The 14,299-nt window shown below is 38.1% G+C and overlaps 1 protein-coding gene across 6 annotated transcripts in view; it reads left to right on the top strand.

Moving 5' to 3' along the window:
- The window catches only part of LOC132125116 (C-C motif chemokine 2-like), a 53,808-nt gene extending 39,784 nt beyond the window's left edge, over positions 1 to 14,024 (top strand). For 2 of the 6 annotated variants that reach the window (XM_059536348.1, XM_059536347.1), the window contains exons 3-4: positions 7,001 to 7,124; positions 7,233 to 7,543. In XM_059536348.1, the coding sequence (XP_059392331.1) occupies positions 7,001 to 7,124; positions 7,233 to 7,422 (314 nt within the window). In that variant the 3' untranslated portion in view covers positions 7,423 to 7,543. Of the gene's footprint in view, positions 1 to 6,647; positions 6,829 to 7,000; positions 7,125 to 7,232; positions 7,544 to 13,105; positions 13,301 to 13,473; positions 13,598 to 13,705 lie in introns of those variants that run through there. The other 4 variants (XM_059536352.1, XM_059536351.1, XM_059536349.1 and 1 more) reach the window with 4 other exon arrangements.
- Positions 14,025 to 14,299: the final 275 nt, after the last annotated feature.

The following is a 14,299-nucleotide window of genomic DNA, read 5'->3' as shown; positions in this document are numbered from 1 at the left end:
GCCCTAAATGGTTTAGCTCCTGTGCACCTAACTAGCCTTCAACCATGTTACAATCCATCACGCTCCCTAAGGTCACAAAACGCTGGACTTTTGGTAGTTCCTAGGATAGCAAAGTCCACTAAAGGAGGTAGAGCTTTTTCACATTTGGCTCCCAAACTCTGGAATAGTCTTCCTGATAATGTTTGGGGTTCAGAAACACTCTCTCTGTTTAAATCTAGATTAAAAACACATCTCTTTCACCAAGCATTCAAATAATGTATCTCTTAAATTGTAACTACTGTTGTATCTTATTCTTTAGCTTGGGTTAAACGAATTAATTTTACTTTGATGGAACAGCAGCTATGCTAATTATGTCTCTATTTGTTTGTTTGCCACAAGATTTACACAAGCTCCAGTCTGGATCCAGAACACCTGAGAAGAGATGATGCTGACCCTCAGAGGACCCCAGATGATGCTAACCCTGAATCAACAAACAGAACTAACAAATAGTGCTACAAGTGTGACTGCATAATATAATAACAGCTGTCAATAATGTTCATCGTCTGACTGACTACGTCTTGTATTAATTTTTCTGAAAAATCCTGTCATATGCGCACAAACATAGTCACCACTTATAAGCTACTACTAAATATTGTAGAAACGTAATTTTCTGTAGAGTTGCTTTGTAATGATTTGTATTGTAAAAAGCGCTATACGAATACAAATAAACTTGAAACATTATTTCATCTTCAAATGGAAGACTTGTTTCTAAAAGAATGTGATCTACATCTTTTAATTTTCTGACTTTTCTCTTCAGGTTAAAGATAATTGCAGGGAGAGAGTTCTGTGTAGATTCAGAGATGAGTAAATATGTTGCTGATGTGGACAGCAGAACAACAGTCTAAAAGGACATTTAATCCTTGTACTACAATATTTCATAACATGTACATGTATATGATATTTTTAATTAAGTGATTCATGGGTTTGAGCTCAGTTATTACATAAAATGTAAATAATAAAATTACCTTTATGAAGTAACATTTTTCATCTTCTACTGCATTCCTTTTGGGCCTGCAATACTCACGCTTGGCCTCTTGAGAACTTATGCAAACAACCGGATCTAAGTGCATTTCAACGTTTTAAAGGGATGGGAACCCCTTAAGTAAAAATCTCATTCTCAACATTTTTGTCTTAGTGCCTATAACTGTAAATGAAAACCTTCTCCTGTTATTACATTTGCATATTTTAATTCTGTGAATCCAGATTTCAAGCATGGCGGTCTATCCTGCAGGATGATATACTGTAACTGAGCAAGAGTGGCAAAAAACATGTTTAAAAGCCCAAACTCAGGCAATGAGCACCCATTTGAGACTGCTTCAGTATAAATGGCTGAGTAGACAATATATAATTCCAGTTAAGTTACATCACTTCAACCCGGATATTCCTGAAATATGCAACAAAAATGTAAACAAAAGCAGGGAACTTTATTCCATCTAATGTGGGAATGCAGTAAAATTCATTGTTTTGGGGTTAAAATATTGATAAGTAAACTCATTGGTAAAATAATTCCTCTTGATCTTATGTTGTGTATATTACATATCTTTCCTGTCCTCTGCATTTTTAAATCACCAATCATGAATGATTGTTGTTAATTCTCTGGTTGCTGGCAGCAAAATGTGTTATTTCATGTTCCTGGAAAAAAAAAGTCCAGATGTGTATCAATGAAAAAATGGGGATGACCTCATTCCTTGCCTTAGAAAAGGAATCTAAAAAAGTTCTCGCTCCTGTTTCTGGTGATCCAACATCTGCACATATTGCTTTAATTAAACACATTTTAACCAGTTATTCAAAGTCTGTGTGTTTATACTGAACATGATTAAGAAGTCAAGGTTAAGCACCAGATATTTTGAGACCGCACAATTCAGATTTGATCACAAATCTTCAGATTTAGTTAATTTAATGCTGAGCTTGACATCAGGCCCGCAAAAGAGGAAGTTGTGTGTTGTTTTTCTGAAGCACGTTTTCAGTGAATCTGAAAGGAAAGTACTTTACACTTTTTCAGATGAGCAACAAAGCAGAAAAAGGATGAGAAAAAGAAAGAGCTAAAAACAGTTCTCATTCTGCAATGTTAATACTCAGAAATGAGGGCCAAGCTCCCCTAAAGTTTAATAACTTTTTAAACTTAGAGTTTACTACTAACTTTAATAAAACACACCTGAACCAGTTAATCAAGGTCTTTGGGTTTACTTGTAAGCGAGGGCTGGATGTTTAGCATCTGATATTTGGTGACAGCACAATTCAGATTTGATCATTAAAATTTCACAGTAGCATTGAACTTGACTATACATGCTGATTGTGTAGGGCCTTTTGTATGGACAAGTTTGAAAGCATTTTGAAACTTTTCATTTAAATGTATTATATTTTTTATTTAAAAGTCAATATTAAAGAATGAGAGGCCTTGGGACTTGCACACATGCACACAACATGGACACAACAGAAAGTAAGTGTGCAAGATTGTCCCAGGTTTGAAAAATGTCAAAAGCACAGAACTCACTAAATCCACACCATTTCTAATATCACCTCATAGCATCACAGTCCACAGTTACTTCTAAACCTCTACTGTAAAAAAAAAAAAAAAAAAAAATACTATGATGATTTCAATTAGACTAAAATGTTTACATGCCATTTTAAAAAGACAAATTACTATTTTAGTCAGACTCAAAAAACATTTAATTGTGAATGGAAACCTGTAAGTATCACAATGTTTTTAGTGTCACTAACTGCAAATAAAAAGGTGCCATTTTCCCTGCATTATATTATACATATATATATATATATATATATATATATATATATATATTATAATCAGTTTAACTGGTGGTTGATTTATTGTAACTTCTCTGTTAGACCAACAAGTGTCACTAGAGACCAGAGGTGGTTGTGTTTTCTTAGAGCAGGGGTTCTCAGACTTGTTTCCAGTAGTCTAACATCTCAAGTTTAGTGCTTTAATTAAACACAACTGAATCAGTTAATCAAAGTCTGTGGGTTTACTTGTGAGGAAGGGGACCAGGTTAAGCACCTGTTTATTTTCATAAAATCTTTTGCTTGTTTTCAGTGAATCTGAAAGAAAAGTAGAACATTTTCACATGACTGACAAAGCAGAAAAATGAGGAGCTAAAAACTACTCTCATGTATTGTTGATACTCAGAAAATGATCTGTCTGAATGTCTTTACGAGGAATACTTCTGAACACAACAGCTGTGAGATCTTCAAGCTCTGCAGAACTTCTACAGATTCTTTCTGTCATTGTGAAGAAACATCATCTGATGTCGGTGTTGTTTCTGGTACACAGTCTTAAGTTTTATTTGTGTTTCAGTGAAGTGCTGACTGCGTAGTGACTTTTGTACGGACAATACAAAGGTTAGTTTATTTTGGCAAGATCATATAGGATGAAAATAAATAAGTGATTTATGCACCGGCTTTATACACAAGAAGAGCTTTGACAGAGCGGACGCAATTCTCCTGCTTCTTCATTTTCTCCTGTTTTATCACTTTTGAACTCCATCAAATAAAAATTAAACCATTTAAAATAGAATGATACTTTGTCTATTGTAATAGATTGTGGATATACATAGTGGCATTGGTGAGGTAGTCAATGATCTGTGATGTATGCAATATGGAAAAAAAATTTTTGGTATCAAAACACAGTTTGCATCAGGAAAAACTGTCAGAGTACACTATTATAACATGGATAAGCATTTCAACTATCTTGTTCATTAAAAATGACTTTTCATTCCAATGGCACTGATACATTCTTCTAAATATTTACTTTTGAGAGAAGAACTAGTATTTTGTGCAATTTGGATTTGGTTATCCATTGTATAATGCTGTTTATATGAATTGTCTTGAGAAATGCACTCGCTGGTTTGCAAATGTTAAGGATGAGTTGAGAAATGTACTAAAGCAAGTGTGAAAAACTGTAATATGTAAAATGAAGTTGAATTGAATACTTAATACTTGTTAATACCAGATCTGTTTACCATTAAAATATAAAGTAAAAAAGGCAATGTGAATGTAATGAAATGCAGAGGCAATAGAATTTTTTTTTTTTTTTTATATTGATGATTCTAAATTAGACTGATTGGGGTTAAAAATGACACTGAAATAAACTAAATGAAAATGTTAAGTACTATTTTATTCATTCCTTTGTAACTGTAACAGAAAGCTTGAAACTCTGCTGAACTACATTTTGATTAATTGCGTCATTGTGAAGAAACATCTTGAAGAATGAGAAGCCTGATGTAATTTGTAATTTAATTATTATTATTAAATTAAATATTGACAGTATATAGCTTTTTATACTTTTCTTCATGGTGTCCCGCAGTCATACTGTCATCTAATGGTGGATGTTTTCAGTCTGAAAGACTTTCAATGACAAAGATAAAAGATGAAACTCTGCTGGAATACATAGGATATTATGCAAAGGTTTCCCAAAGAGTATGAAAATATATACCAATATTTTCAAAAAAATAATCTTTTTTTTTTGTGCGTGAACATAAGATTTTTTTTTTTTTTCAGTTTTAGAACATGATGTGGCACAATCAAAGTGTTGTGGAGAGACCACTAATGTGAAGATTCATCTGAAACAGGAGACTTCTTACTACTGGATCAGCATCATCTGTCCTAGACACTAACTGCAAATGAGAAGCTGTCCTTTTCCTGTTATTATATTTGCATATTTCAGTTCTGTGAATCAGTTTAACTGGTGACTGAATTATTAGACCACAAGTGTCACTAGAGAGCAGGGGTTCTCACTCCTGTTCCTGGTGGTCCAACATCTTAAGTTTAGTGTTTTAATTAAACAAACCTAAACCAGTTAATAAAGGTCTTTGGGTTTATACATGAGTAAGGAGTCAAGGTTAAGCACCTGATATCTGGTGACAGCACAATTCAGATTTAACCATAAAAATCTTCCGATTTAGTTAATTGAATGCTGAGCTTGACAGGCCGGCAAAAGAGGAAGCTGTGTGTTGTTTTGAAAGTGAAAATGCAATGTGAAAGTGACGTGACATGGCCAATATTGGTGACCCATACTCAGAATTAGTGTTCTGCATTTATGCCATCAAAAGTACACACACACACAGCAGCTTCTATATTGTTTCTCAAAGGACCTTGTGGATCTCCAGATGGATCGTCCAATGGATCTTTTTTTTCTTTTAGTCAAATAATTATTGTTTTAATCTAACAGATAAGGGTTTTAAAATTAATGTCTGACTCCCAAGTAAATCACACCTTTTTTCTCACTAAATGAAAAAGAAAAGCAAAAAAAACAGCTGCCCTCTATTTATAGCTTGTGCATATTTAAGTTCAAATAAAGATGTGAGCCCCTGTCCCTTAAATCACTGAAAAAACGAAGCTATGTGTTTTCATCAAGCACATTTTCAGTGAACTTGAAAGAAAAGTATCAAAAGTAACAAACTGGTAAGAATTTTTTTTTTGTTTGCCTTAAATCTATTATTTACTTACCTTAAATATTTATATGTTGAAATGTTGTGTAATAAGTGGTTTGACTGTTTCCTTTAAATGTCTGTCTAGTTTGAATTTGCTGCTTGCTTGCAACTGCTTTGTTAATGGAAGCTTTGTGTTCAAATATTTCAGCTCAAATCAATATTTAGTGTCTAATTATTTACTTATGTGGCAAGTAGCCGTGTATAACCAAGATAATTTTTCGCGTTGGGGTCCTGATCACCTTCTCAGGGTTTATTCTGCAATAACAACCAGCTGGATGTACATTATCCTTTACATATATTATGGTCTTCATGGCAATGTCCTAGTCATACACTGTCATCTAAAGTTTTCGGTCTGATAGACTTTCAATGACAAAGATAAAAGACGAAAAATATGCTGGAATACATTAGATCAGGAGTTCTATAACCTGTCCTGTAGGACTCATATAGCCCTGGACTATTTGTATGTCTCTTTTATCAGACACAACCAATTCACCAATCAGGTGTGTTACAAGAGAGACATGCTGTACAAAATGTGCAGGGTTCCTCCAGGACAAGTTTGAGAACCAAAAGTTTTCCAAAAGTATTGTAGATGATAAAACCATGCTAAAAATTATTATTGACTGCAACTATGAGATTACAATTTGGAATGGACTGTTTGCATTATAATTGTATCCTAAAACAAAAATCAAAAAAGAAAATGTACAGAAAGTTTCTGAGAAACTAATATTGTCTTATTGTCTATGTTGTTTCTCAAAGGACCTTGTGGATCTCCGGAGGTTTCCAGAGAAAATTTCCAGAGACACATCTTTTTTTTTCTTTTTGTCAAAAAAAAAAAAAAAAGTTGTTCCACACCCTTTTCCTCACTAAATAAATAAATAAAAACAACAGCTGCCTTTTTTCCCTTACTTGTGCATATTTTAGTTCAAATAAAAATTTGAGACCCTGTCCCTTTAAACACTGAAAAAAAAGAAAACTGTTTGTTGTTTTCCTCAAGCACATTTTCAGTGAACTTGAAAGAAAAGTACCTTCAACTCTCTTACATGGCCAGAAAGCAGAAAACGGATGAGAAAAAAGGAAGAGCTAAAAACAGCTCTCGTTCTGCAATGTTGATACTCAGAACTGGATTTACATGAATGTCTTTATGAGGAATATGTCTCTGACTGTGTATATAAGAGGATGCTCAGACGTTATTCTGGACACAACAGCTCTGAGATCTTCAAGCTCTACAGAACTTCTACAGATTCTTTCTGTCAGTGTGAAGAAACATCTTGAAGAATGAGAAGCCTGATGTGTTTGCTGTTCCTGGTGATCTTCTGCTCTGTGCAGATGACTTCAAGCTGTGAGTGCTTTTTTCATTTTGAATTAAGATAAAAATGTATTGTTTTCAGAATATTTATGGAATTTTAAGTTGCATTTGTTGCATTTGGTGATTTAAAAATATTGTTATAACAGTTTATAATCTTTTTGCATGAATACAGATATTTGATATTTCACATATTTTCATATTTCAGCTAACCTGGCAAATGAAGTGGCAAACTCAAACTGTTGTGGAGAGTTCAGTAAAGTGAAGATTCCTGTGAATAAAGTGGTGTCTTACTATTGGACCAGCAGCATCTGTGCCAGACGCGCTATTGTGTGAGTATCATCTTAACTATTATTTCATTTTCAAACTAGAAAGTAAACATGAATAAGAAACTCTTCTGAAGTATTTGACTTAAATCATGTTTATGTTTTTTCCTTCAGGTTTAAGACAATTTCAGGGAGAGAGTTCTGCATTGATCCAAAGACTGCCTGGGTGAAGAGTCATATTGATCAAGTGGACAAAAGAACAACTGTTACAGAATCTAATGCTACAAAAACATCTGCTACAGAATCAGCTTCTGCTGCATTGACAACTGCTACTACAGCAAAGACACAGAGCCTTACAGTTTAAAAGAAGCTACACTGTTTCTATTTGATCTCTCTATTTCATAATGTATATACAACCATATTTCTGATCTGTATATGAATATATATTCTCCAAATAATGTATGCAAATAAATCCAGCTTTTTTAATAAAATATAAATTAATGAAAAAATTATCGTCATTTTTTTTCCTTTTATGGATTTAGTGTTTATTCTTTATTTAGATTGTATTTAAACTTACTTTAGTTTTATTTATGATGTGTAATACAAAACATTTAGTAAATAAATATGAAACAAAAAAACAATCTAATAAATAAGAGACACTTGTGCAAATCCTTGTAACACACAATTAATTATATAACTGTAAATGCTTCAAAAAGACTTTTACACACAAATATGTTTTTATGGGTGTTTATTCAGAGTCACCTCTTCATTAATAAATCATTTTATTGCAATCTAATATGGATCAAATGAAAAGTGAAGAAAACTGGTTTGTTGCTCTGATGCAAATGTTGAGCGCTTAAAATTCCTCCTCAAAAGTGACATTAGCAAAACTGATCTGAACCAAAATTTTACAGTGCTTTACAATAAAGAGACACAAATGTGACACAATACAAAAAGAAGTGAACATTAGGAAAAGTTATGAATGTGAGAAAAGGTTTTTTTTTTTTTTTACACTTATGATGCAGCACAATTTATTTCATTCACAATAACTCTGCTGACTTCTTTCTTGTAAAAGCGGTCTCTATAGACTTTATATGGTTCATTATCTTATAGGTTTATTATTCTAATTAGTCTCATATCTTCTTCATCATGTTCATTTCTGCAACCAAGTCATGACAGACCATAGAAATGAAAGGGGAAATTATCTATAAATTTATACAGTATTTAGGAATAGGGAGTTTTATTGTGCTTTTATTACTCTAGAATATATATTTTACAATTAATATTTATTTTTGTTTAAGTGATCTTTCTCTTCATACCAGCTGTATCAAAAATGATTTTGTGTTTGTCTATACCAATATGAGGTTGCATTGTAGTGTTTTTTTTTATTTATTAAAAAAAAAGTTATTTTCTAAAGGTGTCTTCTGATGGTGATATTTGCTTCCTTAAACACCTTTAACATGAACACAGTTAAATTTGTGTAAACGTTGAATTTCAGGAGAAACAGCATTTAATCTGTCTTGGTCATGATATGTACTGTAATATATGCATCATAATATATTACTTTCATCCAGTTTCTTGAAATACGCACCATATAAAAAAATTGAAATGAGTCCTTCATGACTAATGAAAAAATAAATACAGCAGTACCTAAAAATATGCAGTCCATATTTGAAATTCACATTTATTGCGGAACATAACAAGCCCCCCCCCCCCAAAAAAAAGAAAGTTGTGTGTTGCTTTTCTGAAGCATACTTTCATTTTTTTAATCTGAAAGAAAAGATGCCACATTTTGACATGAGCAGCAAAACATAAATAGGAGGGGGAAAAAAAGCTTAAAACAACTCTCAGTGTGTTCTGAAGTGTACTGGACATTTTTAATGAAATGATTTATGTGTTTGGGTTAAGATATCCCATAAAATATAAATGATAAAATTACCCCCTGTAGTAACATTTGTATCCTCTACTGTATACATTTTTATTCTTTTTTTATTATTATTTAGAAGTCAATATTAAAAGGTAGATATTTTACTAATTTGTCAAATTAAATAATAAATAAATAAAAAATACAGTCAATGCTGAGCTAGAGGGGCTGAAATACTCACACTGTCACGGCTTACGCTGCTGGAAGGAACACGAAGCCGAGGGATAAACGAAACAAGGATTTATTGAAATCAAACATAAACAAGGTAAGTAGTAAATAACAGATGGCAAGTGGCAAGTAACAGGTAACAAGTTGACAAGTAGACAAGTGGACAAGTAATGAGTAACGTGTAGACGAGTAGACCCGACCAAACAGAACTGAAAGGACAAGGCTTAAGTAGAAGGGATAATTGGGGAAACACAGGTGGATGGCATGACTAAATTAACAGGGACATGGAACACATGGGGAAATGAAGAGACACACCTGGAAACTAATCAAACCAGACACGGAAGACAGAAACTGGGTCACAGGGGCAAAAACACACAAAATGAGTCCAGGTGTGTGACAGTACTCCCCCCTCCCGGTAGGTGCGTCCTCGCACCGTAGAAACAACAAAGGGAGGCCAGCAGACAGGGACCACAGAGGAAGGAGCCAGGGAGGAGATGACGGAGGGAGGAGCCAGGGAGGAGATGACGGAGGGAGGAGCCAGGGAGGAGACAGGAAGGATCTGAAGCAGGAGGCACCCAGCAGGACCCAGGCCACAGCCATAACGGCCCAAGGTGGGGCCGACGGAGGAAGGAGCCATGGAGGAGGAATGGTCACCGACTCCAGGGACTCGACCCACGGCAACGGAGCAAGTGGAGGAGGAGCCCGAGGCGGAGACGGAGAGCCGAAGAGCCAGGGTGACGGGGAGGAGCCGGAGGTCCTAGGCGGAACTGATGGCTCTGGTGACTGACGCGGCGATGTGGATCCGGAAGGCCGCGGTGAGGCCAGAGTGACCGAGGACTGAGGTGTAGCCGAGGGGATGAAGGAGCCTGATGGAGCCGGAGGGACGGAGGGATGAGGCGAAGCCGGAGGAGTGGAGTCCCGAGGCATAGGATGGACGACGCCAGACCAAGGCGGAGCCGGAGGGACGAGGGAGCCAGGCAGAGCCTGCGGACTGCCGGGCCACGGCGGAGAGGAAGGAGCTAGGAGCCATGGTGGAGCCGACGGGTCAACGGGCCGAGGCGGAGTCCAGGCCTCAGAGGCTGGAGGCGGAGGTGAGGGAGACGCCGACCAAGGCGTCGCTGGAGGATGGCGGTCCCGCTGAGCTCGCACCACAATGATGGTAGGCTGAGGGCGAGCTGAGGGGCAGCCAGACGACAGCGGAGGAGGAGGCAGGAGTGGGTGGGAGGGTGGGAATTTTGGAGGAGCAGGCATTGGAGTAAGCTCTGGGGCTGGAGCCCTTCCTGGGCTTAACGGAGGATCAGGAGCCCGTCCTGGGCTTAACGGAGGATCAGGAGCCCGTCCTGGGCTTAACGGAGGATCAGGAGCCCGTCCTGGGCTTAACGGGGGTTCAGGAGCCCGTCCTCGGCTTAACGGGGGATCAGGAGCCCGTCCTGGGCTTAAAGGAGGATCAGGAGCCCGTCCTGGGCTTAACGGAGGATCAGGAGCCCGTCCTGGGCTTAACGGGGGATCAGAGGCCCGTCCTGGGCTTAACGGGGGATCAGGAGCCCGTCCTGGGCTTAACGGGGGATCAGGAGCCCGTCCTGGGCTTAACGGGGGAACAGGAGCCCGTCCTGGGCTTAACAGGGGAACAGGAGCCCGTCCTGGGCTTAACGGGGGAACAGGAGCCCGTCCTGGGCTTAACGGGGAATCAGGAGCCCTTCCTGGGCTTAACAGAGGATCAGGAGCCCGTCCTGGGCTTAACGGAAGATCAGGAGCCCTTCCTCGGCTTAACAGAGGATCAGGAGCCCGTCCTGGGCTTACAGGAGGATCAGGAGCCCGTCCTGGGCTTACAGGAGGATCAGGAGCCCGTCCTGGGCTTAACGGGGGAACAGGAGCCCGTCCTGGGCTTAACGGGGGAACAGGAGCCCTTCCTGGGCTTAACGGGGGAACAGGAGCCCTTCCTGGGCTTAACAGAGGATCAGGAGCCCTTCCTGGGCTTAACAGAGGATCAGGAGCCCGTCCTGGGCTTACAGGAGGATCAGGAGCCCGTCCTGGGCTTAACGGAAGATCAGGAGCCCTTCCTGGGCTTAACAGAGGATCAGGAGCCCGTCCTGGGCTTACAGGAGGATCAGGAGCCCGTCCTGGGCTTAACGGAAGATCAGGAGCCCTTCCTGGGCTTAACAGAGGATCAGGAGCCCGTCCTGGGCTTAACAGAGGATCAGGAGCCCGTCCTGGGCTTAACTGAGAAACTGACATAGGTGAATAGGAAACCCCCTCATTTTGACCCATTTGGCGCTCCACATTATGCTCCCTCGTGGTGGGCAGTGTCGCCGGCTCTCGCACCTGGTCTGACGGGTTGCTCTCTGGCTCTCTGTCATCGGTGGGCTCGGGCTTATGCCTCGTACCGTGGGGAGATTGTAGGCTGGGCTCTGGGTACAGAGTGGACCTGGCGAGATCCTCCATTGGGCCGACCGTGAGAGGTGACCCATTTCTCACCAGATTCCACTCTATAAAGGCGGCGAAATCCTCCCGAGGACCATCTTCGGGCGACAACGCTCTGCACCTAGGGTTCAGGCTGGCGTGATAAAAGGTGCAGAGCGCGTGGTCCGGGTAGCTGGTGGCATTAGCTAGCCAGAGAAACCGTCTGGTATGGTCCTCGAGAGACAGTCCCTCCTGCTCCAGCAGGAGGAGGAGGTATTCGGGGCGATAGAGGGGATCCATGACACACTACGGAAAGAAAAAAGACTGTGAAAAAACGGAAAAAAAAAAACAGAGGGAAAACACGCAGTTTACAACTTTTTGGGTCGGGTCTTCTGTCACGGCTTACGCTGCTGGAAGGAACACGAAGCCGAGGGATAAACGAAACAAGGATTTATTGAATCAAACATAAACAAGGTAAGTAGTAAATAACAGATGGCAAGTGGCAAGTAACAGGTAACAAGTTGACAAGTAGACAAGTTGACAAGTAATGAGTAACGTGTAGACGAGTAGACCCGACCAAACAGAACTGAAAGGACAAGGCTTAAGTAGAAGGGATAATTGGGGAAACACAGGTGGATGGCATGACTAAATTAACAGGGACATGGAACACATGGGGAAATGAAGAGACACACCTGGAAACTAATCAAACCAGACACGGAAGACAGAAACTGGGTCACAGGGGCAAAAACACACAAAATGAGTCCAGGTGTGTGACACACACTTGGCCTCTTGAAAACTTGTGTATACCACCGGAACTAGTGCCCAAGACTTTCCCAAGTCTGAAAAATGCCAAAAGCACCCCTTAAATCCAAACTATCTCTAATACTACTTCATAGTGGTCCACAGGCACACAGATACATCTAGATCTGTACTGTAAAAACCAGACTGGTATGATTTCAGTTAATCTAAAATTTTATGTGCCATTAGGGTTAGAAGACAAATTCTCATTTTAGTCAGATTCAGAAAACCCTTAAGTAGATCCCAATATTTTTGTCACTAACTGCAAATGAAAAGTGACCTTTTTCTTCTTATGACATTTGCATATTTTATTTCTGTGAATTAGTTTAACTGTTGGCTGAATTATTCTCACTTCTCTGTTAGACCAACAAGTGTCACTAGAAACAAGAAGTGGTTTTGTTTTCTTAGAGCAAGGGGTTTTTGGTCCAACATCTTATGTTTAGTGTTTTAATTAAACACCTTAACCAGATTTATATGTGAATAAGTGGTGAAGGTTTAGCACCTGATATTGACAGCGGAATTCAAAATTCATCATTCAAATTTTCAGATTTAGTTCATTGAATGCTGAACTTGACAGGCCTGAAAAGCGGAAGCTGTGTGTTGTTTTGCTGAAGCCCATTTTCAGTCAATCTGAAAAAAAGGCACATTTTTACATTAATGACAAAGCAGAACAAAGATGACAGAAAGGAAGAGCTAAAAACAGTTCTCAGTCTGCAATGTTGATACTCAGAACCGGATTTACATGAATGTCTTTAGTAGGAATATGTCTCTGACTGTGTATATAAGAGGATGCTCAGACGTTATTCTGGACACAACAGCTCTGAGATCTTCAAGCTCTACAGAACTTCTACAGATTCTTTCTGTCAGTGTGAAGAAACATCTTGAAGAATGAGAAGCCTGATGTGTTTGCTGTTCCTGGTGATCTTCTGCTCTGTGCAGATGACTTCAAGCGGTGAGTGCTCTTTTCCATTTTGAATTAAGATAAAAATGTATTGTTTTCAGAATATTTATGGAAGTTTTAGTTGCATTTGTTGCATTTGGTGATTTAAAAATATTGTTATAACAGTTTATAATCTTTTTGCATGAATACAGATATTTCATATTTCACATATTTTCATATTTCAGCTAACCTGGCAATTGAAGTGGCAAACTCAAACTGTTGTGGAGTGTTCAGTAAAGTGAAGGTTCCTGTGAATAAAGTGGTGTCTTACTATTGGACCAGCAGCATCTGTGCCAGACGCGCTATTGTGTGAGTGTCATCTTAACTATTATTTAATTTACAAACTAGAAAGTAAACATGAATAAGAAACTCTTCTGAAGTATTTGACTTAAATCATGTTTATATTTTTTCCTTCAGGTTTAAGACAATTTCAGGGAGAGAGTTCTGCATTGATCCAAAGACTGCCTGGGTGAAGAGTCATATTGATCAAGTGGACAAAAGAACAACTGTTACAGAATCTAATGCTACAAAAACATCTGCTACAGAATCAGCTTCTGCTGCATTGACAACTGCTACTACAGAAAAGACACAGAGCCTTACAGTTTAAAAGAAGCTACACTGTTTCTATTTGATCTCTGTATTTCATAATGTATATACAACCATATTTCTGATCTGTATATGAATATATATTCTCCAAATAATGTATGTAAATAAATCCAGCTTTTCTAATAAAATATAAATTAATGAAATTATCGTCATTTTTTTTTTCTTTTATAGATTTAGTATTTATTCTTTATTTAGATTGTATTTAAAGTTACTTTAATTTTATTTATGAGGTGTGATACAAAACATTTAGTAAATAAACATGAAACCAAAAAAAATCAAATAAATAAATTATTATACATTTAATTGAATACATTTTATGTGTGTTTATTCAGTCACCTGTTCATTAGTAAATCATTTTATTGCAATCTAATATGTATCAAATGCTAAGTGAAGACACCTGGTTTG

The sequence above is a fragment of the Carassius carassius genome, chromosome 43, assembly GCF_963082965.1.
Source record: "Carassius carassius chromosome 43, fCarCar2.1, whole genome shotgun sequence".
NCBI lineage: Eukaryota > Metazoa > Chordata > Actinopteri > Cypriniformes > Cyprinidae > Carassius > Carassius carassius.
The sequence above is the reverse complement of the archived record's forward strand: the minus strand, read 5'-3'. Positions and strand labels throughout refer to the sequence as shown.